At 35.0% G+C, this 22,375-nt stretch overlaps 1 protein-coding gene across 1 annotated transcript; it reads right to left on the reverse strand.

Moving 5' to 3' along the window:
- Positions 1 to 12,428: 12,428 nt before the first annotated feature.
- Positions 12,429 to 18,837, reverse strand: LOC107159535 (olfactory receptor 5M9). Its single transcript, XM_048787901.1, has 3 exons — positions 18,579 to 18,837; positions 17,521 to 17,861; positions 12,429 to 13,364 (listed from the first exon to the last, which is right to left on the reverse strand). Exons 1-3 carry the CDS (start codon positions 18,835 to 18,837, stop codon positions 12,429 to 12,431), a joined length of 1,536 nt encoding a protein of 511 aa, XP_048643858.1.
- Between the last annotated feature and the right edge of the window lie 3,538 nt (positions 18,838 to 22,375).

Consider the following 22,375-nt stretch of genomic DNA (forward strand, 5'->3'; position numbering starts at 1 on the left):
AAATTCTTTTAGCATATATCAAAAATTAAAATATGTATTTTATATAATTATATACCATAATAAAAATTGAAATTATATATTATATAACATTATATAATATAAATAATATATCATATGTATAATTATATATATGTATATATAATTAAGGATGACTATTCAAGACCATCACAATTGGTAGAGGGAGCACTCCAATGGCATGTTGTAATGGGGGAAAGAGATTAGATTCAACTCTGGAAAAAACAAGAAAAAGGTTGGAAATGACTCTGAGGAAACCTCAGGATAAGGGAGATTCTAGCTAAATTGAGCAAATAGGATTCTTGTTAAATATGGACCATGGTGATATATATGAATCTATAATATGTATTTATATATCTTTCTATATCTTTCTCTATATTTATATATTAGGATTCTTGCTGAACATAGACAAGGGTGAGAGAAAGAAAGAAAGCATTTAATAAGAATATTCATCCTAAATTCTTATATTTGAATTTAAGATAATACATTTATCAGCTGTGCCCTGAGTCAAAATATATAAAACACCTGAACTTTTCTTATCTGAAATGTGAGTTCATTTAACCTACATCATACTGTCCTTGCAAGGATTAATGACTTGTTTATAGAGCAACTTTTAGTTTCTTGCCTGTATCATGATAAGGAATGAATAAATGTTAGACAATGTGATTAGTGGTAGCACTATCATTCTGTTCATAAACTGTATTAACATCAATAATTTGCAGTTTTGAAAAGCAGTTTAATATCCACTATTAGTTTATTCTCCAAAACAGTCTTGTGCTATAAGCATCCTTTTAATTTCTTAATTAAGTTTCAAAGTTTATGACTTTCCCAAGAGGACACAGGAAAATGTTAGAAGAGCCCAGACACAAGCCTAAATCTAGTTCTAAATTCTTTTTTCTCCCATGGAAGTTCTTGTCTCCCTGAGGAAAGTGCTTCCAGGTAGGTGAAATAGCCATCCCCAAAGAGTCCTAATGGTCTCAACACACTTAAAATACATACTTATTCATTAATCCTAACGAAAAAGTCAAAACTTTGTGTGTTTGTTGATATTGGTTTCAGTTAGTATGTCCCCATGAAAAAGTTTAGAAACCAGTTAGTTTAACAAGGCCCCTAGAAACTGATTAGTGAGCAAACCCACTTAGTAGCCAATACGGCAGGGAATTCTCTCTGCAAGGAAGAGTTTCATAATAAGACCCAGAGAGACTGTTTCGTCATCAACACCCAAGCAAACTCTGGCTTCGGTTTCTCTTCCCTTAATGATCAGTAATTATTTAATAAAAAAATTTTTAAAAAATGAATAATGAAAGTTACAGGTAATGACACTTTTCCTAATGTTGTCAGATACTCAGAATTTTTGATGTCTGATTAGAAATAGAATTAATAAGCTAACTCATTTCAGGTTATATAGTATGGGCAAACAACAGAGACTTGGAGGCTCTTGAATTCTGTAGTGAGATATTGCAAATTGCCTGTATCAAATCATTTGAGAATGTGATCATTGCTTTAAGTTTTTCAAATTCTGTGACAAACTACAACTTTTTTCACCCACCATTACAATTTTGACAGGTACTGTGTTTTGAAGACCCTAGTAGAATGCATTAAAGGAAAATGAGGAAGTTTTTCTTTCTTTTCTGTACAAAGTAACCCAAAAGCCAACAGCTAAATTCCTACTCACTTGGAGGTAAAAAATAAATATCGAATGTGGAGGTCAAAAATTCTAACATTGTAAGATGGCATTAAGCCATATCTGCTCAATTTGGATAGAGACAATGGTCTCTTAGCTGCAATAATTAATCAGATTATTAGGTTCTACAAGGTTGATAGAATGGATTATGAATCAAGCTAAGATGAAATGCTTATGAGTATGTTTTAATTACTTTTAGAAATGAGAAGCCACAAAATTGCATTGCAAAATGTAAGTTATTTAAAAACAAATTAATTCACTCTAGTGAAAATTGTAAAAGTAAACTTACTTGAAGGAAAATATGAAATTTTCAGTTTAAAATATCATTAAAATATCAGTGAACTGGGCTGGGGATGTGGCTCCAGGGGTAGTGTGCTCGCCTGGCATGCGTGCGGCCCGGGTTCGATCCTCAGCACCACATACAAAGAAAGATGTTGTGTCCGCCGATAACTAAAAAAATAAATATTAAAAATTCTGTCTCTCTCCCTCTCTCCCTCTCTCACTCTCTCTTTAAAAAAAAAAAATCAGTGAACTCATTTTATGTGGCATGTGTTTACAATTGAAAGCCTATGCAAATGATTGCTAATGTAGGGCCATATAATCTTCTGCAATTTAATGAGAAAGACTGAAACTAAACACATTAAGAATTAACAAAATATGGAGAAAGCCTTACATTGCTTGAGTTTAGAATAAAAATAAAGGCAAAATGAATAAATGGAAATCAGCACAATCAATGATGAAGGGCATGTGTAGCAAGAAGGGGAACACTGCCTTCTGTTTCCAACCAAACACCTGCATGACATGAAACACCCATTATTCCTGCCATTCAGCTTTGTTTTCTGCATGTGCAAATGGAGAACAAAAAAGGCTATTTATTATAAATATTAAAACCAGAAATCAGGGGCAGGGGTGTAGTTTAGTGGTAGAGCACTTTCCTACCATGTGCAAAGCCCTGGGTTCAATTCCTGGAAAGGCAAAAAGCAAAGGAACCAACAACAATCTCTGAACCAGGAGTTGTTTTAAGTGTGGGTTCATGTACTTTGTGAATGTCTCTCACAAGATGTCTAAGTACACTGAATGCATATTAGCATGGTTTCACACTACATAATGTGATTCAGTTCTTAATAATCCTCATGTGTTGTCAGCATAAAGGATATTACCAGAAAGAAAAATGGACATTAAAAATGCTATCTGATGATTTGGGGTGAACTAAATGTTAAAGGACTTTTGTAAGCTATGTGAGGCTCTGGGAAAGATCCCAGCAGTGAAAAGAGAAAAAATCAAAACAAAAACAATAAACAAAACAAACGAAAACCAACATACAAGCAAAAAAATAAAAACTCCAAATTCTGCATGGTAGAATTAAATAACAAAAACAATATATAAATTTATTGTCAATAATGTACCTGTTTACCTGATTTTTTAAGGTGTGAAGATTATTATTATTAATAATTTTGTTTTATTTTTTAATTTATTTGTATAATTCAGTAAATTAAGACAAAAGAAAGGCATTTCTCAATATATTTTAAGAGTATTTAGCAAAAATTGAAATTTCATCATAAAAAAAACTTCTAGGAAAATATCAAATAAGAAAAATGTTAACATAATAATAAAGATGATCTGTCACAAATCAGTAGTGCCTGTCATATTTAATGAAGAAAACGTTGAAGCAGCCTGGCACAGTGGTGCAAGCTTATAATTCTAGCAGCTCAGGAGGTTGAGGCATGAGGATTGAATATTCAAAGCCAACCCCAGCAATAGCTAGGTGCTAAGCAACTCAGTGAGACCCTGTCTCTAAATAAAATACAAAATAGAGCTAGTGATGTGGCTTAGTTGTCAAGTGTCCCTGAGTTCAATCTCCAGCACCCCACTCCCCCACCAAAAAAAAAAAAATAGAAACAACTACATCCATTATATTTTTTTCCTAAAACTCTAGTACAGGGATCCCTGTGAAGGTGGTGGGCAACAAGAGAAAAATAGAATAGGAATAAATATAATAAAGTAGTAAAGGAAAGATGAAAAAAATTAAGTTCTAGCAAAGAGGTGACAGTTTTCTTATTTCTTCTGTATGATCCAAGACACTATTAAAGCTAATAAAATGATAGTAATGTGGTCAGTTACAAAAATACATATACATATATACATGTATTTAATAGTTCATCATGTATCACTGTCAATCACAAAATAATGTTGACTAGAGTAAGGAAAAGAAATAACAAAATTGTTCTAGTAAAGTATAGTCATCTAAAAAGTTTGCAGTGAGATATTTTAAAAATCATAAATAATAAATAAGTATAGCATATTTTGTGAAGTAGTACATCTAATTTAAAAAAGATGTTGATTCCACCCTCTAGCTAAATTATGAACATGATGCAATTGTAATTAAATTGACCATGGATTTTTCATTCAGAAAATAGATTCTAAAACTATATTCATGTATATATGTTTGTGTGGATGTGTGTGTATATAAACACTTTGTAAAATACAGTGGATGACTTTTACTGTAATGTTTGGAAGAATAGAATATTAAGCAAAGAACTGCATTGCCTCAGGGTAAGGCATTTTTAAACTATAATAATCTTAGAGTTACCCAAAAGAGGGATAAAGCTTTATTAATAGATTTTCATAAAAATTAAAGGAAGAAACGAAGCTTGTAGGGGTAATTCAAATAACATCATTATTGCTTTAATTCCTATTCACATTCATATTGCAACAAGAGTATTGATCTTCATTGTGGGCCAGATTCTTTCATGATATAATTTCATAGAATCGAATAATTTTCCTTCATAATTAAACACAGTTTGGAATAATCTATTTTACTCTGCATTATTATGTACCTGCCTGACCAGAATCTATGGTATAAAAACATGGATCTTAACTATATGCACTCACTGTTGTGTCTGAAGGACATAACAGTGACATATAGTATTTGAAACACAAAAGCTATTCAATATTTTGAATAATTGGGAAAAATAGATTAACCATTAGATAAGACTGATAAACCATTATGTGAAAAAAGAAAAAAACAAATATATAATTTGAAATCCTTGATTTATTTCACATAGTGAAGAAAATTTGGATTGGTTTCATACATAAATTTTGTATGCATATGTAATGTATATATACATGCAATGCATATATAGCATACACACAATGCTCTAGATAAACATTGACATAATATTTAAGAAATGTCAGGAGGTGAAGGAGCAAGACATAATGGTATCAGGAAAGAGCATTCCAGGTAGAAACAAGTACAAATACTTTAAGAAAGGTATTAAGGGATTGAGAAAGTTAGGGACCATGCTGGACTTTATGGGCCTTTATAAGGACTTGTTATGTCCTACCTCTAACTTCCTTTACTAACGGGATTTCCTGACTTGGAAAAATACCACAAACAGATATGTGTTCAGAATTTTTTCCTGAAGTACATTCATTTTCATCTTTCTTCACATGAGTAAAATCCTTTTGTACCTGAGTTTGTTAATCATATCACCTATGATATGATGTACTATTTAAAGGAATAGAATTAAAGTTGTAGCAGATGACTTGAGTTTGGATATATGGCACTGAAAGCATTGACCTGGAAGCTCCTACCCAGTGATAATTAGCTGCTGGCTTTCAGTTTCCTTTCCAGGTTAGTGTTCTGATAGAGGATGTAGCAGGAAGCAAGGAAGTAAATTTCTGTATATCCTTGTGTCAGTTTATGTAATTGCCATCTCTCCGTCTGTAGGCTTGATGCTAATCATCATTTCTCACTCTGCCTCTGACCTCTGCTAGATTCACAACCAGTAACTTCTTGAAATTTCATGAGATATTAGTTCATGCACATGACTGGGCTAAGGGATGCCAGCATAGCTGGCAAAGCGTTATTTCTGGGTGTGTCTGTGAGGATGTTTCTGGAACAGGTGAGCATTTGAATAATCAGACTAAGAAGATTGCCCTCACTAATGTGATCAGATTAAATTCAATCTGTTGAGAACCTAGAAGGAACCAAAGAATGGAGGAAGGGTGATTCTCTCTTGCTTCTTGACCTAAAACATCTATCTGTCTTCCCCTGCACTCAAATGCCAGCTCCTAGTTATTGGGCCCTCTGTGTCTAGGACTTAGAGCAGCCTACTCCATTAACCTCAGTCTCCATTCTTCACCCTCAGAATGGGACTTAGACTGTCAGGCCTCCTGATCCTCAGGTCCTTGATTCCACACTGAATGATGGCAACATCGACCATTATTTCTGGTCTTTCTGTACAGGAGGCAAATTGTGGGACTTGTCCGCTTCCGTAATGGAACAAGACAGTTCCTATAATCAGTCTCTCTACCTATCTATTGCCCATTGGTTCTGTTTCTCTAGAGAACCTTGACTAACACATGGAATTACCCTGTCCTTTAACAGTAAATTTTCACTGTACAAATAAAGTCAGGATCAGTTTTTAGAAGTTCACACTCACTTTTGGTACCTTATCACAGGCATAATGCAGACTTATGTCTAAATTACCTAAACAAAATTGATTTCCACAAACCCTTTGAAATTTTGAGTGTTTGAGGAAATTACTATTTAATGGAATAGAATAGCTTGAAACCAAGTAATAAATATGGGTGCTATATTAGCCCAAGAAGCAAGCTGTGTTTGGGTGATTTTAAAGCAACTTCAACATCCAACTGTAATGCATTAGACTTATTATTTCATTTATCCATTCTAATATTTGATGTCAATCTTGCACTTTGTATCCTGGGATATCCTTGAAGATCAAACAGGAACACATTTTCTGCTGAGAGCCATAGCTGAGTCCGAATGATGCATGGCATTTTTGCCAGTACGGAGTGGTTGAAAGGTGACTCCAGCAGGCCATTGGGATGATGATGGTTATGTTGAGCTGTGTATGTTAGACCCCTGCTGTCCGCCTTGGCCTGCTGCTTTGGAGTTCTTGCTACTTTGGAGTTCTCCTAGGGATTCCCGGAGAGTTCCCATTGGTTGGGGAATTGCTGGAGGAGGGATTTCCGGTTGGAGTGTGGTTCCCGGAGGAGCCATGTGGCGTTCAGGATAGTTCCCGGGGAGCGTGTGTGGAGTGTGCTGGTGGAGTTCAGAAATAAAGTTTGTTCCTGCTTCAGTGGCTTGTGATTTGTGCCCAGCCAGACTGAGGCAATTTTCTGCTTGACAGTGCTTCCTGATGGTTTGCTGAAGGAAGCAGGTAGCAACCAAATAAGTTACAAAATTTTGAAGTTCTGAATGAAGTGGTGAAGCCCTTAGAGAGTGAACATACCCAAGAAGTGTACCGAAGCAGTTAGTATGCAACGAATGCCAGCAGAAGGCTGAGCTACTGCAGCCCCAAAGTGACTTCCAGAGTCCCATGAGCTGGGAAACTGAAGGATGATTGGGGCACGTGTGGGAGAAGTTGGTACCAACTTGCAAATTATATTTCCTAAGCCTTATTTTAAAAAGAAAGAAATTATCAGCCTTGAAGTTTTGAGAAGCCCACTAGACTCTATTGTAAATATCACCTTTGCCTTACTAGTCTGTCAATGACAACATTGGTTTGAAGACAGTTAATGGTTTTAATCTGATTAATTCACTGGGAAGAATGCATTAACTTCTAAAATTTTTCACTCTTAGTGTATAATATAATCTTGCATAAATGATGGTAGAAGAGTGAATAAATGAGTGAGAAAAAAATGTAATATGAACTCTTTTCTAGCTCATAGTGAACCCCTGCTCACTGAGAATCCCCCTGATCCATAGGGTAGGAATATGACATGCACCATTGTACTAGTGGCCTTATCCTTTTATGAAAATATACTGGAGTGATCACATGACTAAGGATAAGCCAATCAGATGTTATTCTTTTTGGGACCTTGGAATTCAAATTCCATAATTTTAGTGAATTTAAGCTGATCACTTATTTTGCTTAAGTGAATTCTAGAGCTGAGACTTCCTTGTGCTATGAGAAACAGAAAGGTAGTCTGCAGAGAAAGAAAAATAAAATAACTCAGATAAGAAGAATCCATGTGAACTCAGAGATAGAAAAGAGTATGGCTCCTTCAATGTGAAGGGCCCAAGTACTCTTTTAGTATGAAGTTCATTGTATTCTTTTCTCTTAACTTTCATAAAATATCCCATCAATTGTATGTTAAAAAGAACCTTTGTGAATATTTTATTGATTGGAATTGCATTATATATCATCAGAGTTCTTTCCAAATTTGTTTGAATATATTATCAAACTTAACTGATAATATAAGAACAGAGAATTTTATAACAGACATTGGATCTTAAGTCTCAATTCAATCTGTAATAGTCATGTACATTGTAGAAACTAAAAAACTCAAATTAATGAAAGGGAGGTGGATAATATATAAGAATTATGGGAAGAAATTCCTAATAAGCAGATACAGCCTCTAAAAGTTACAGTATATAATATAGGAGTCAAATGTGGTACATTGTATTGACATGTAATATATACATAACATGCAAAATATATACATATATGATAAGTTTGTGTAAGCATAGGTGTTTGGGTGTGTGATTTGTGGCTTAGAACAATGTTGTGTTTTATGACCTTTATTTTCATACTCCAAATTTTTCCCCATATTGACATATCACATGTAATATTGTCTGCTAAGCATGTTTTTCTTAAATTAGCTTTCAACTTTAGATAACTCTGAAAATGAAATGTCATATAACCACAAACATGATAAATCAGAAAAATTAATAAATAGAAATTAGCAAAAGTTCTGTAAGTAGTGAAGCATTTAAAAACCAAACTGTTTACTATGGAAAACATCTCATGTATTATACTTGAATAAATACTGCAAAAAAATGACTGTTAAAATTCAATCAGAAATCTTTGAAAATCACAATAGCTTAAATCATTCCAAGTTATCACACAGCAGATTTTATGGTTAAATATAAATGTTAGACCCTATATGAAGGCACCAATATTGTATCCCACTATATATTTAAAAAATGAGGTTTTTAAAAATATTTTCCTCACACAAGACCAAAATCATCATTAAAGCTTTGCAGCATTTCAGTTGCTTCTAAGGCAATGCATTCAGAATGCCACATAATGTCTTATATCATTAACTGATATTTAGGGAAACACAACTATATATATATATATATATATAGTAGAGAAATTATCTTAAAATCCTTAACTGTTAATATCTAATGGCAAGCCCTCTAAAAGGAAATGTTTGATCATTGTTATTTTTTAGTTTTCAATCTATGACACTAAATAGCTAAAAGAACTAATAACACATAGATTAAAAAAAAAAGAACTGGTAGGGAGGAAAAAAAACTCACAATGGTAGGCAATAAGAACTGAACTAAACGTTGGCAATGTCAGTAGAATTCAAGTTTATTGACTCTTTGAAAAAGGATTCCTGTACCTCTTTCACTGAGGAGCTTCCTAGATTTGGTACAGTTATTGTAAAACCAGCGAGCAAGGGAAAAAGTGTTTAGATAAGTTTGAGGCCTTTCCCGGGATAGAATGGATGATGATTCACCCTCCTGAGATGTAGCCAGGAACCCAAGAGAAACCAGTAGCAACCTGGCAACCAAGCAGAAAGGAAATGCACTGTTTTTCTAAATCTACCATAACAATGTGCCACAAACTAACTGGTTTAACATTAAAAACATATTCCCTTGCAAGTCTGGCAGCTAGAAACTCAGAATCAAGATATTGACAACACCTTGCTGCTTCTGAAGACTGTAGGGGAGAATCTTTACTTTTCTCCTTTTTTCTGCTAACCACAGGTATTTCTTGGCATATAGCAGCATAATTCCAGTCTCTGCCTCCTTCATCAAGGGCTGTTTCCTCTCTGTGTGCATCCAAACTTCTCTCATAAGGTCATCAGGCACAATTGATAAAGGACAATCAATCTCTACACTTCATAACAAGTAATGATATATCTAATAACCCTCTTTCTGAAAAATGCATTGAGATATTCTCTGAGTCAAAATGTCAACATATATTTTGCAAAGACACAATACAATTCATGATAAGCAATAATAGATTCCCTCCACTTCATAATTAATGTGTGGTACAGAGGAAACAGGTGTGAATTTCTAAGCCCCAGAAAGGAGCTTATAAGTGTCTGGAAAGGAAAGTGAAGACAAATAGCCTGGAAGTTAGAACAGGAAGGATTGATGAATAATCACCCAATCTGTCAATCAGAGGCCATGAGAAGTTAGAGTACTCCACAAGTGGCAAGGCAAAAGAGATACAGACTAATCTGCAATTTTCCCTAAGAAATGGTAACATTCAGAGTGGAGGTGCTCTGAAACATGTTTCTGAAAAGTTCTGTAAGAACACTAGAAGGGAGGATTAGTGTACCCTAAGTAACTAGTAACTAGTGAACCCCCGAATACTGCAATATACGAAGATTATAAAACTTTCTCATGTGACAGTGTGAGTCAAGGTTTTGAGTGAGGTAATTAGACCCCCAATATGAAGTTTTGAAGTCTTGGTCTAGGCCACTTCAGTTTGAGGGAGAGGATCAGTGTGTACTGGCTTTGTCATTGATAAGGTAATTGTTTTATTTTATTTTATTTTTGGTACTAGGGCTTGAACTCAGGGGCACTCAACCACTAAGCCACATCCCCAGCCCTATTTTGTATTTTATTTAGAGACAGGGTCTCACTGAGTTGCTCAGTGCCTCGCTTTTTGCTGAGGCTGGCTTTGAACTCCTGATCCTCCTGCCTCAGCCTCCCAAGTCACTGGGATTACAGATGTATGCCACCATACCTGGCTTAAGAAGATAATTTTTAGATGTTATAAATAAATTTCTATTCACAACTCAGTGACAAATTTATAGTGACTAATAATAATAATAATAATAATAATAATAATAATAATAATAAAGAACATGGGGCTCAGATGTAGCTATACTTCTAGTTCTTCATTTCTAAAAGAACAAGTGAAATAGTGAAGATTGAGGAATGTCACTATCATGACAATCACCAGAAGTAGGGCTTTTAAATGTCCTGTTATGAAAGCAATCTCTGCACAAATAAGTGTTACTTGGGCAGCTCTAATTTTTTACTTCACCCCAACTCTTTAAAAGCAAATTTGTATAATTTGAAAACAGAAATATTGCAAACATAATTTCTGTACAAATCAGTTCTACTTTTACATCCTGTTCTCACAATCAACATTTTTGAAAGAGCTATACTGATTTTCATTAGATGCATTCTAAGTTGTTGGGGAAATGGCCCATAGCAAATTGGCAGAGATAACAATACTTTCTGCACTTGAATTATGCCACATCACCAGAGGCATTACTGACATTTATGCTACTTACTTCTCAGATTCCTTCTGCACATACAAAAGTGTGCACCCTTTTAATTGTATCAGCAGTTATCTGAGGTTAAACTCAGTCATCAGAAAACATTTCTCCTTCACATTTGACCTTATACTGGTAAGCAGCAAGGATCACCAAAAGTACACAAATATATATATATATATGTGTGTGTGTGTGTGTGTGTGTGTGTGTGTGTATATATATATATTACCTAAAACAGGAACAGACGGTAAAATAAATAGACAGTGGATGCACCAATATAAGTAAATTAAAGAGTGCATTTTTAAGAATTTTTAACTAGGCCAAAATGTGGCATCATTTTGAAGAGGTACATTTAAATTCACAGCCACTTGAATGGTGGAAAACTCTATCTACTGACAACTGGATTTGAGTTGCTAATTGAGATTCAAAGAATACAATATTAACGAGAAAAAGCTAGAAGCAAATACTTTCAAGTAATATTAACAAACAAAAGCATAATGTAATAATTTCAGTGGCTAAAAGTTAGATTTTAAATATTAGAAAATCCACATTAATTTGCTTTATTTATTTATTTTGGTACCAGGGATTGAACTCAGGGGTATTTAACCACTGAGCCACATCCCCAACCTATTTTGTATTTTATTTAGAGACAGGGTCTCACGGAGTTGCTTACTGCCTATTAGTTGCTAAGACTGGCTTTGAATTTACGATTCTCCTGTTTCAGCCACCCAAGCTGCTAGGATTACAGGCATGTGCACTGCGCCCGGCTCATTTGTCTTTTGATTATGATGAATGGTGAAAATTCTCTTGTACAAGATATTTTACATGCTGACATCTAAAATTCATATTAATGTCTGAACCAAGAAATTAAGGTGGAAAATGTTGCGTGGAAAAACAAATAGTTAACTATCAAATATACACACTAAGTCCAAACCTTATGACTATGATAAAACATTATTTGAAAATTCTGAATACAATTTCACTGATAAAAACCTATCCATTATGTATGAAGATCAGCACCATCAAATTTCTATAGTCATGGGAAATAAATGAATTATTACTTTTTCTGCTGGAGACATGAATTTCACATGAAATTTAAGATGAGGAAGTACATATCAAAAATGCCTTAAGAAATAAAGTTCAACTGCAAAAATACTCTTCCAAATTAACATTTATTTTTCTAAAGTCATAAGTAGCTCCAATAACCACAAGAGCATAATTTTACATCTGCTGTGAGTGGTCCTATGACAATTTCAAAATATTGTTGTATATATATATATAATAAAACATGATTAATTATTAGAATGTATGCATGAGGTAAATCATGACTTTGTTGGAATGGATCTTTTAGTGTATGCAAGAGTTTATATTAGATAGTAGTTTTTGAGAAAGAAACTTTATGATTAATCATACATCACAGAACTGACACAGCATTTAAATACCTATTGCAATTTTACTGCCCCAAATTGACCTTGGCAATTGCTTTGTTGACTGCCTCTTTCACATCCTTGTTCCTCAGACTATAGATCATGGGATTCAGCATAGGAATCACTGTGGTATAAAATGCAGCCACCATTTTGCCCTGTCCAACAGACTCCTCAGTTGGTCGCCTGAGGTACATGAATATGAGGGTACCATAAAACATGGAAACAGCAGTCAAATGGGACCCACAGGTGGAAAAGGCCTTCTTCCTCCCATCAGCAGAGTGCATACGCAGCACCTCGACAACAATGAGGGTGTAGGAGATGAGGACCACTGACAGGGAATACGTGAAGTTAATTCCAGCAATAATAATCATTGTAAATTCTTTGATGCGCACCCCTCCACAGGCAATCTTGATGAGTGGAGGATCTGCACAATAGAAGTGGTTGATTTCAAAATTTCCACAGAAGTATAAGCCATATGTCCATAATGTGCATATTAAACTCACAGAGAATCCATAGACATAAGGCACAGAGATGAGCCGAACACACACAATCCTGGACATTTTACTGCCATACAGTAAAGGGTTGCAGATGGCCATGTAGCGATCAAAAGCCATCACTGCCAAGATGTAGACCTCCACGTGGACGAGGGCAATGAAAAAATAGCACTGCACCAAACACCCCACGTAAGAAATAGTCTTGTTCTCTGACAGTAAATTTTCCAGCATCTTGGGGGTAACATTGGAGGAGAACCACACATCCACGAAAGACAAGTGACTCAGGAAAAAGTACATAGGACTCTGAAGCTGTGGACTGATGCTGATCAAAATGATCATGCCAATATTCCCTAGCAGAGTGATCATGTAAACCACAAGGAACACCACAAAAAAGAGTACCTGGAGATCCCGATGTCTGGTCAACCCCACGAGAATAAACTCTGTTACATCGGTGAAATTTGGCATTGCCTTAACAGAGACCCAGTCTGTGCTGCTATGGAGAAATTTATTAAAATGTGAATATACTTCTTTATTCTTAAATGTCTTGAATTACATTTACCTTTATCCTACCTACACAATATAAAATGCAATGCAGATTTTATCACTATATGAAAAATGGATTAGTAACATAATAGGCCCTATAATTTTAAATTTAAGTATCCCTGTAGAGTGTTTTCATGACAGTAGCACATTTATTTTGGAACTTCATAAGTGTGAAAATAGGTAGTTGTGGAATTTGGTTTTAAATGTAGCTGAAGTCATGGGCTTTTCTATGTAAAAAAATATGACCTTAACTAAATTCCCATATTCTCTCATTATCAAAGTTGGATTTGATCCTATTTCTGAATGTTACTACTCTTTTTTTAAAATGTGAAATATGTTAAATATAGCATCAAGGCATTGCAAGAGATAATAGTACTATAATTTTAATCCCTGCCAAGTATATATATTTCTCTTTCTTTACACATAATCACTAGCTGAGTAATAGCGGGATTATTCTTATTAACCTTGGAACTCTTAAAACTACCCAATTTAGTATTTAGTAATTATATGTACTAAGTATTCAGAAACTGCCACACATACATTTTTTAAAAAGTGTCCTGATCTATATACCAGCTTCATAATTCATACAAGAGCACTTCAGATCACACATTAATTATGCCAATAATAATAATAATAACATTCTCTAAGAATTTTCTAAATGCAACTCTTCCAAGTTGATAATATTTGAAAGAATGCCTACCTTTCATGATGGTTCACTAAAACATTTGCATGCAGTTTCCTTTAAAACAAGTTCTATCAACATGTCCATGTTATAAATTAAGAAAGGAGACCTTAGAGTAGGGTATACTATATACACAGTAGACCACTGCTTCTCCCCATTCCTCCAGGTTTTTATTGGGGTCAGATTGCAAGCGACTTCTGTGATAAAACAATTTATTACGTAGATATGTGTCCTTTATCCAAAAATCAAGTAGGTAGATTTTGTTATTGACATGTAAGAAATCTAATTTAAATTTTATAAACTGCAATTTGTTTTCCATGAAGTTGTTTAAATTACTGGATTCATGGCCCCCACTGCCTCAGTATTCCCAAATCCATTCATCTATATTTTAAAAGCATGAGAAAATCAATGGTCTAGTAAAATAATTTGATACCAAGTAAATCTATGAATAAAGACATAGTTTTCTTTTTAAAAAGAGCAGGAAAAAATTATAAGATTTGACTGCATGAATCTGTTTGCAAAAACATATAAAACCCACAGACCTACCATCAGCCGAAGATAACAGCAAATGGAAATTTCTCAGTATTTATAACATAATCTTGAGCATTAGAAGCATTGGGAATATCTCTCTAAGGTACTGTCTATGTAATTATTAAAGAAATAATGACTAAAATTCTAGAAACATCTCAGAGGTAGAAGTCAATGAGTGTTGATGGGAAGAATATTCTTAAAATAGAGATATGAAAATACTTGATACAGTGACATAATTTTTCTCCCACCACCACATAGGTTCTGTTTTTTTTTTTTTTTCATTCACGCATTAGCAGTGATGGATCTCCGTAATATGGGTGTGCATTATGTGAAGTGCTGGGCATTTACTTTCCTTCCTCTCATGCACCTGGAGTGAGGAGTTGGTGAAGCCAGAATTAGGAAGATAGGCAAGAGTCAGATCCAGAGGAATGGAGGAATTGAAATCTTAATTCCTACAGAGCCCTTCCTCGACCCAATCAAGATAACCTGCCCCTGCTCCAACCTGTCCGAGGAATTGCCCTCCCCTACAGGGAGTTATAAAGTTGTTAATTAATGTGACCTGGGCTGCTCCATCCTGCCTGTCCCCTATCCATCTGCTTCTCAACTTTTGGCCATCCCACCGAGCATCTCCTGGGCCTAGTGACATATGCAGGAAGGAGAGATATAAAGGGAAGAGATCAAGAGAACAAAGGAAGCCTAAGACATATTTTTAAAAAGGCAGACCTTCTCACTTCTTGGGATACCAGGATACCATCTATGGCCCCCTTCTCCCTCCCTGGAGACGTCTATGTTACCCTTTTTTAAATAAACCCTGCTTTATATGCTTGCCTCAGTGTGCTTCTCTAATGTTCAACTTGTGAGGAAGCAGAACTCCTCACAGGTAACCAATGATATCAATAGGATATCAATAATGCATGCATGCTACATCTCAGGGCCATTCTTAAGTGTCACAATGTAGATAATGGCAGGAGCTGGGAGAAAGAGGGTTTATAGTTGTCATAGGTAAAGAAGTAGATGGATTTGGAATTCAGAAACATCTGGAAATTAGAAACTACTATTTTACAGTGTGATTATGATGATCCCAGATACTACAGGAGAGCTCTTACCCCACCACCTCTTACATAGAAAGCACTTAATAATTCACATTATTTGTACTTTCCTACTTTCATAGAATTAAAAAGTATATTGTCACTTCAATGAGATTGTGGATTATTTTATCTTTAATTTTAAGCATAAAATATGCATATGTAAAATAACTACTAGGCTGGTTATTTTTAGGCCTAGTTGAGATAACTAACAAATTAAAAAATTTTAAAAATCTACATTATTGATCAACTCTAAACTCTGTATTGCCCCGATTCAGTCTGGGAAATTATTGACAAAATTGTGCAAAGAAAAATTTTTCTTATTCATCCTTCAGTGCTCAAGTACCCAATACTCTTGAGTTTCTTCTCATTTATTATAGATAAAGTGCTTTAAATTAACTTGTTTGGTCAGGGAATTGTGACTCCACAATATCTCAAGAACATGTAGATTTAAAAATAAGACAGTATACATATGTGAATTACATTTCTTCAGTGGTGCATTTTCTTCACAATAATTGCAAGTTATTTTCATTTATTATTTACCAGGTTTAATTAAGTCAGTCTGAAGTGAGTTATAAGAGGGATATCAAGTTCTGTTAATATTAGTTTGATAGGATGTACTGTTGCCAACAAATAGACCATTGTAACTAACTTTCTTCCAGATGAATAAATTTAAGAAAATAACATATCTTTGATACAGATATAAAAAACATCACATGGGAATGTCCATTTAATTGATTTGGTGGATTCTGATGACCATGTGTTGACAACGCACTTAACCCACTAATTCTCCCCACTTTTCAGTCAGACTGAAGACAAAGGCAAGACATGGGCAATGTGCTCTGTCTGATCATTGCAAAGTTAGGGTTGCAACATGAAGGTTACTGGAATCCTTGAAGAGAAGCATGCCAATAAACAAGGGAAACGTAAAAAAATGATTAAGTACAATAATATTGTGATTTTCAAAACAGAAGTCTCTGAGAGACCCATCAACCACAATTAAGGAAGATTAAACATGCAATAATCTCCCAACTGTCATTGAGCATTGCCCTGAATAGAAAACTGGCCTAAATATGCTATTGTTATCCAAAATAAATTAGTTTTTGACAGGGCAAATGAACATTTCCAAAACTCATCAGGAGCTCATTTGAATAAGAAAAACAAAGTGTATGAGATACTGTTAATTATAATTAGATGGTAATTTTAAGTAGTGCACACATAAACTTTTGTACAAGTGATCTTTTCAATTTGTCACTTTATTACTTTTGAACTAATATTGAATGTGCTCATCATCAAGAACAGGTAAATCAACTGAGGTTTTTAACAATTTTCATTGCTTTCTGTTTTCCTTCTTCATCTACAAAAAGTCTTTGGGTGAATATACTAGGAAACTAAACAATAGAAAACAAAATTTAGTAATACTGGGAAACAAAATCAACTCAACATTATTTTAATTCATTAAAGATGCTTTGTTAATCAGTTTGTTCATGGCTTCTTTAACATCCTTGTTCCTGAGACTGTAGATCAAAGGATTCAACATGGGGATCACTGTGGTGTAGAACACGGCCACCATCTTCCCTTGCTCCACGGACTCCTCTGTGGGACGTCTGAGATACATGAAGATCAGAGTACCATAAAATATGACCACAGCCGTCAGATGGGAGCCACAGGTGGAGAAGGCCTTGCGCCTCCCTTCTGCTGAGTGCATTCTTAGAATGGCAATGAGAATAAATAGATAAGAGATGATAACTACAGTCAGGGAGTATATGAAGTTGATGCCTGCCAGTATGATCATTGTGTATTCTTTCACGAAGGCCCCAGCACAGGCCATTTTGATGAGAGGAGGATCTGCACAGTAGAAGTGGTTGATCTCAATTTTCCCACAGAAGTACAAGCCATATGTCCACAAAGTTGCTGCCATACTGGTCAGAAAACCATATACATAAGGGAAGGAAATCAGACGGATACAGACGACCCTTGACATTTTGCTGCCATATAGCAGAGGGTTCCCAATCGCCATGTATCTATCAAAGGCCATCACAGCAAGAATAAAGATTTCTACGTGGACCAGGGCAATGAAGAAAAAGCACTGAACTAGACAACCAGCGTAAGAAATAGTTTTTTGTTTTTTTTATTGGTTGTTCAAAACATTACAAAGCTCATGACATATCATCTTCCATACATTTGATTCAAGTGGGTTATGAACTCCCATTTTTTACCCCAAATACAAGTTGCAGAATCACATCGGTTACACATCCACATTTTCACATAATACCATATTAATGACTGTTGTATTCTGCTACCTTTCCTATCCCCTACTATCCCCCCTCCCCTTCCCTCTCATCTTCCCTCTCTACCCCATCTGCTGTTGTTTAATTCCCTCCCTTGTTTTTTTTTCCCCTCTCCCCTCACAAACTCTTATATGTAATTTTGTGTAACAATGAGGGTCTCCTTCCATTTCCATAGTTTCCCTTCTCTCTCCCTTTCTCTCCCCCCACTCGTCTCTGTTTAATGTTAATCTTTTCCTCATGCTCTTCTTCCCTGTTCTGATCTTAGTTGCTCTCTTTATATCAAAGAAGACATTTGGCATTTGTTTTTTAAGGATTGGCTAGCTTCACTTAGCATAATCTGCTCTAATGCCANGGGAACAAATCTTTACTCCTCACACTTCAGATAGAGCCCTAATATCCAGAATATACAAAGAACTCAAAAAATTAAACAACAAGATAACAAACAACCCTATCAACAAATGGGCCAAGGACCTGAACAGACATTTCTCAGAGGAGGACATACAATCTATCAATAAGTACATGAAAAAATGCTCACCATCTCTAGTTTTTGTTTTTGATAACAAGTTTTCTAACATCTTAGGGGTGACGTTGGAAGAAAACCACACATCCACAAATGATAAATGGCTGAGAAAAAAATACATGGGGCTGCTAAGCTGTGGACTGATCTTAATTAATATAATCATTCCGATATTACCCAACACCGTGATAATATAGACTATGAGAAAAATGAAAAAGAAGAGAACTTGCCATTCCTGGCGGTTGGTTAATCCCAACAAAATAAATTCTGTCACATCGGTGAAATTCAGCATTTTGTCAATGAGCTACAAATCTCTGTAAAATGAAATAAATTAAAGAGATGTGTTAATGTAAATAAGTGCTTTCAAAGACAAGAATATATTGTTACAGGTTTATAATGTTGGCAGCAATTGGAAGAATGATTGACAGTTTTGGGGGGATCCAGAAGCATTTTAGGAAGGGTTATTGGATAATTTGGAAATTGATTCCCAAAGACATAATGTATAATATAAATGTCTTCTAGAAATGTTTTACAAGTTATATTCATATGGAATCAACAGTAATTTGAATAAACATAGTAAACATTATTGAGGAAAAATCTATATATTTACAAAATATTGTATTGGCAAAGCTATATGTACTCTCCAATATCTTAAGAAATACAGAAGCTACCTAGTAGAACTAAATTGTGAGGAGTCCTGTAAGGAAGAAATCTGCTACATTTTTCATACTTTACTTATAATTTACGTGCATTCAGGTTTATGTATATTATTTTTAAATTTAACACATATATATGAGGTGAGAGATTCCATTTACTTCAGTGAACATTCACAGTCTATAAAACACAAAGTGCAAATATATTTAATAAGAACCTGACAAAGCTTCTCAGCAGAACAATGGATGTGTTGGAAATTGGAATCTGGATGGTGTCCTACTTTCTGGTTGTTAAATATCATGTCTAGAGTAAATAAATCCCTAAGTTCTTTTCTGTAATTGCAGGATTATACATTGCTCTATCATAATCTGATGGACCATATCCAAAATTATCACTGTTTAGCTACTATCAAGGAAAGACAGAATGCATGAAAACTGGCAGCAAATCTCGTTGTCATGAAAATAAGTGACTCCTACCTACAATAATAATCCACAACTTTTCACTAACTCTAGCTAGAACAAAAATTTGGCCCCATATAGAGGGGAAAGATACCAGCCAAAAGAAGTAAAATGACTCTCTATGACCCCATTCTGTTCAGCAAATTAAATAAAATGCAAGGTATGAACTAGTGAATAAATATTTAATAAAAGTTAAATATACATAAAGGTTCTCAATTTTAGAAAAAACTGCCTTAGAATATAGTTATGTATAGGCTGCAAAATCTAGTACAAAGTTGTGCAAACTGTTTTTAAAATATCTGGATTCATCCCTGAGGAGATATTAGAAGCACATGAGCAAATCATACATGCTGTCTGATACAACAGATCATAATTGCTGCATTTTGGGGGCTGAGTTTCTGTATTTTGTATAATTTTTAGAGATTAGCACTAGAGGAATTATTATCTGGAGAGTCTGATATAATTATGTGGCACCAAAGATGATTCAACATAAACCTGGATGATGATGAACCAGGTTATGGATAACAAAAGGAAAATCACAGAAAATCTGGATGTTAGCTCTGACCCAGGGAATGTGAGATTTGCAAAGTAGTAGAGGGTTTAGGACTTCAAAAACACTTATGGGATTCCCCCACAAGCTAAGGCACAAATGTATTCATAACCTCCCCTCTTTGATCACTCTATTCCAAACCAAATTGCCCATAAATGTGGAGTTTTTGATCAGGTCATGTATAAAGCAAATCTATGTATTCCAGTTAAATATTTCTGTTTCTGTTGTCAGACTTGATTGATTATATAATTCAAGTGTTACGTTATGAACGTGGGCATGTTTTATTCTTCTTTAGCTTTGCATCAGGTTTATCTGTTCCTCAATATGATGACAATGATATTGAGGAATTATGATAGTCATAATCATGATGCACATTTTTGTGGATTCATAAATATAAAAATTAATATTAACAATTAACATATAATAAACATTCAAGGAATAGTTATTAAATTAACTTCATCTATCGTTTATAAACTAGCTGATCTCTTTTGAAAATTCATCTTCCTTTTCTCGCTTTCATGCACAAGATATATGGAATCATAAAAGTATCATTACAAAGAATAAAATGAAATCTATGAAACAAGCTTCATCTGATGAATGCATTTTTTACCAACCTGAGATTGATGAGAAATACTGCCATTAAGAATCCAGAGTTGGCTGAGAGCAGTGGCAAGCACCCATAATCCCAGTGATTTGGGAGGCTAAGGTAGGTGGATCACAAGTTCAAATCCTGCTTCAGCAATTTATCTAGGTCCTAAGCAACTCAGTGAGACCCTGTCCCAAAATACATCATAAGAAGGGCTGAAGATGTGGCTCAGTGTTTAAGTGCCCCTGGGTTTAATCCCCAGTACTTTCCTACCCCTCCAAAAAAGAAAGACATTCAGAGTTGAAAAGAAAACACTAAACTACAAAATCAGAGGTGAAGATCAAACAAAAAGGGAAACTGGAAGTAGTCTACAAGAGAATGTTCTTTTAAATGTTTGCCTTTGAAAACAATGGAGCAATTAAGAATTTTCTGTTAAGAATGACCCTGGAGAAGTACATCTCTAGAGGAAAAGTCAGCTGATTACATTTTTTTAATCATCAATTTGTACAGTATTATTCCCCCAAGTTCCAATAATTCTGTGTGGTCTCTGTTTGCTCTCTGTTGCAATGATGTGAAATATGACACTGGGTAATGAATAAAGATAATGGATTATCCATCTCACCATTCTGTAGGCTGTGAGGTCCACGGTTAAAGAGCTGCATTTGGTGAGGGCCTTCTTGCTGGTAGAGACTCTGCTGAGTACAGAGGCCTCTCTGGGTATCACATGGCAACAGGGGTGCAGATGACAGCAAGCCAAATTGGCTTTATGGAAGACCACTGTACAGATAACCCAAAACCCCTTAGTCCATGAGTGAATTAACCCATTCATGGGGGCTCTGCCAATCATGAATCACTTCTTAAAATACCAACTGCTTCCATGTTGGGAGCTGCTCTGGAAATACACACCCTTAAGTCCTGAGCAAGAGATTCTGAACAATTATTGTGCCCCACAATAACTTAGGCTTTACTTCTGCTTGGATAATGAGGTGTGGCTCCAGGAGTAGGCATCACCCGGTGTGGTTGAGTTACACTCACCTGTTTCTTTGTAATCCTACACCTTTGCCCTTTTTGGGATAGAATGTTCCATGGAAACTCAGAGCTGTCCCCAGATTTTGAAAAGTTACTTCTGTGTTTGTGCTTTCTTCATGGTTTTCTTGAGTTATTGGAATAGTCAGATTTTGTGTACACAGTGTTAGGTTGCCAGCTAAGATAGATGATGATAGTTCCACTTATTAAATTAATTTTTATAAAAAGTTAGTGATGAATTCTTGCTTCAGGTAATATATAAAAAACATCTGAATGAGTTAAATTAGGAATATTTCAAAAGTGTATGTATTCATGAACTTTTGTGTGAATCAACATATAGTGTGTCCACATGAGTTAAAATAACACAGGTAATCACTCCAACTTCTGAAATCTTGGTAGTTTAGCATAGTGAAAGTTTATTTCTTGATCATATAACAAGTAAACGGGCAAGTTGGTAGGGGGTCATTACAGTTATTCTATGGCCAAACTCTTTACTCCTGATTTCACATCATTTTGGGGGTCCTGGAGAGCTCAATTTGCATCTGGTGGGCAGAAA

Source organism: Marmota marmota, unplaced genomic scaffold (assembly GCF_001458135.2).
Source record: "Marmota marmota marmota unplaced genomic scaffold, marMar, whole genome shotgun sequence".
In the NCBI taxonomy this organism is placed as follows: Eukaryota; Metazoa; Chordata; class Mammalia; order Rodentia; family Sciuridae; genus Marmota; species Marmota marmota.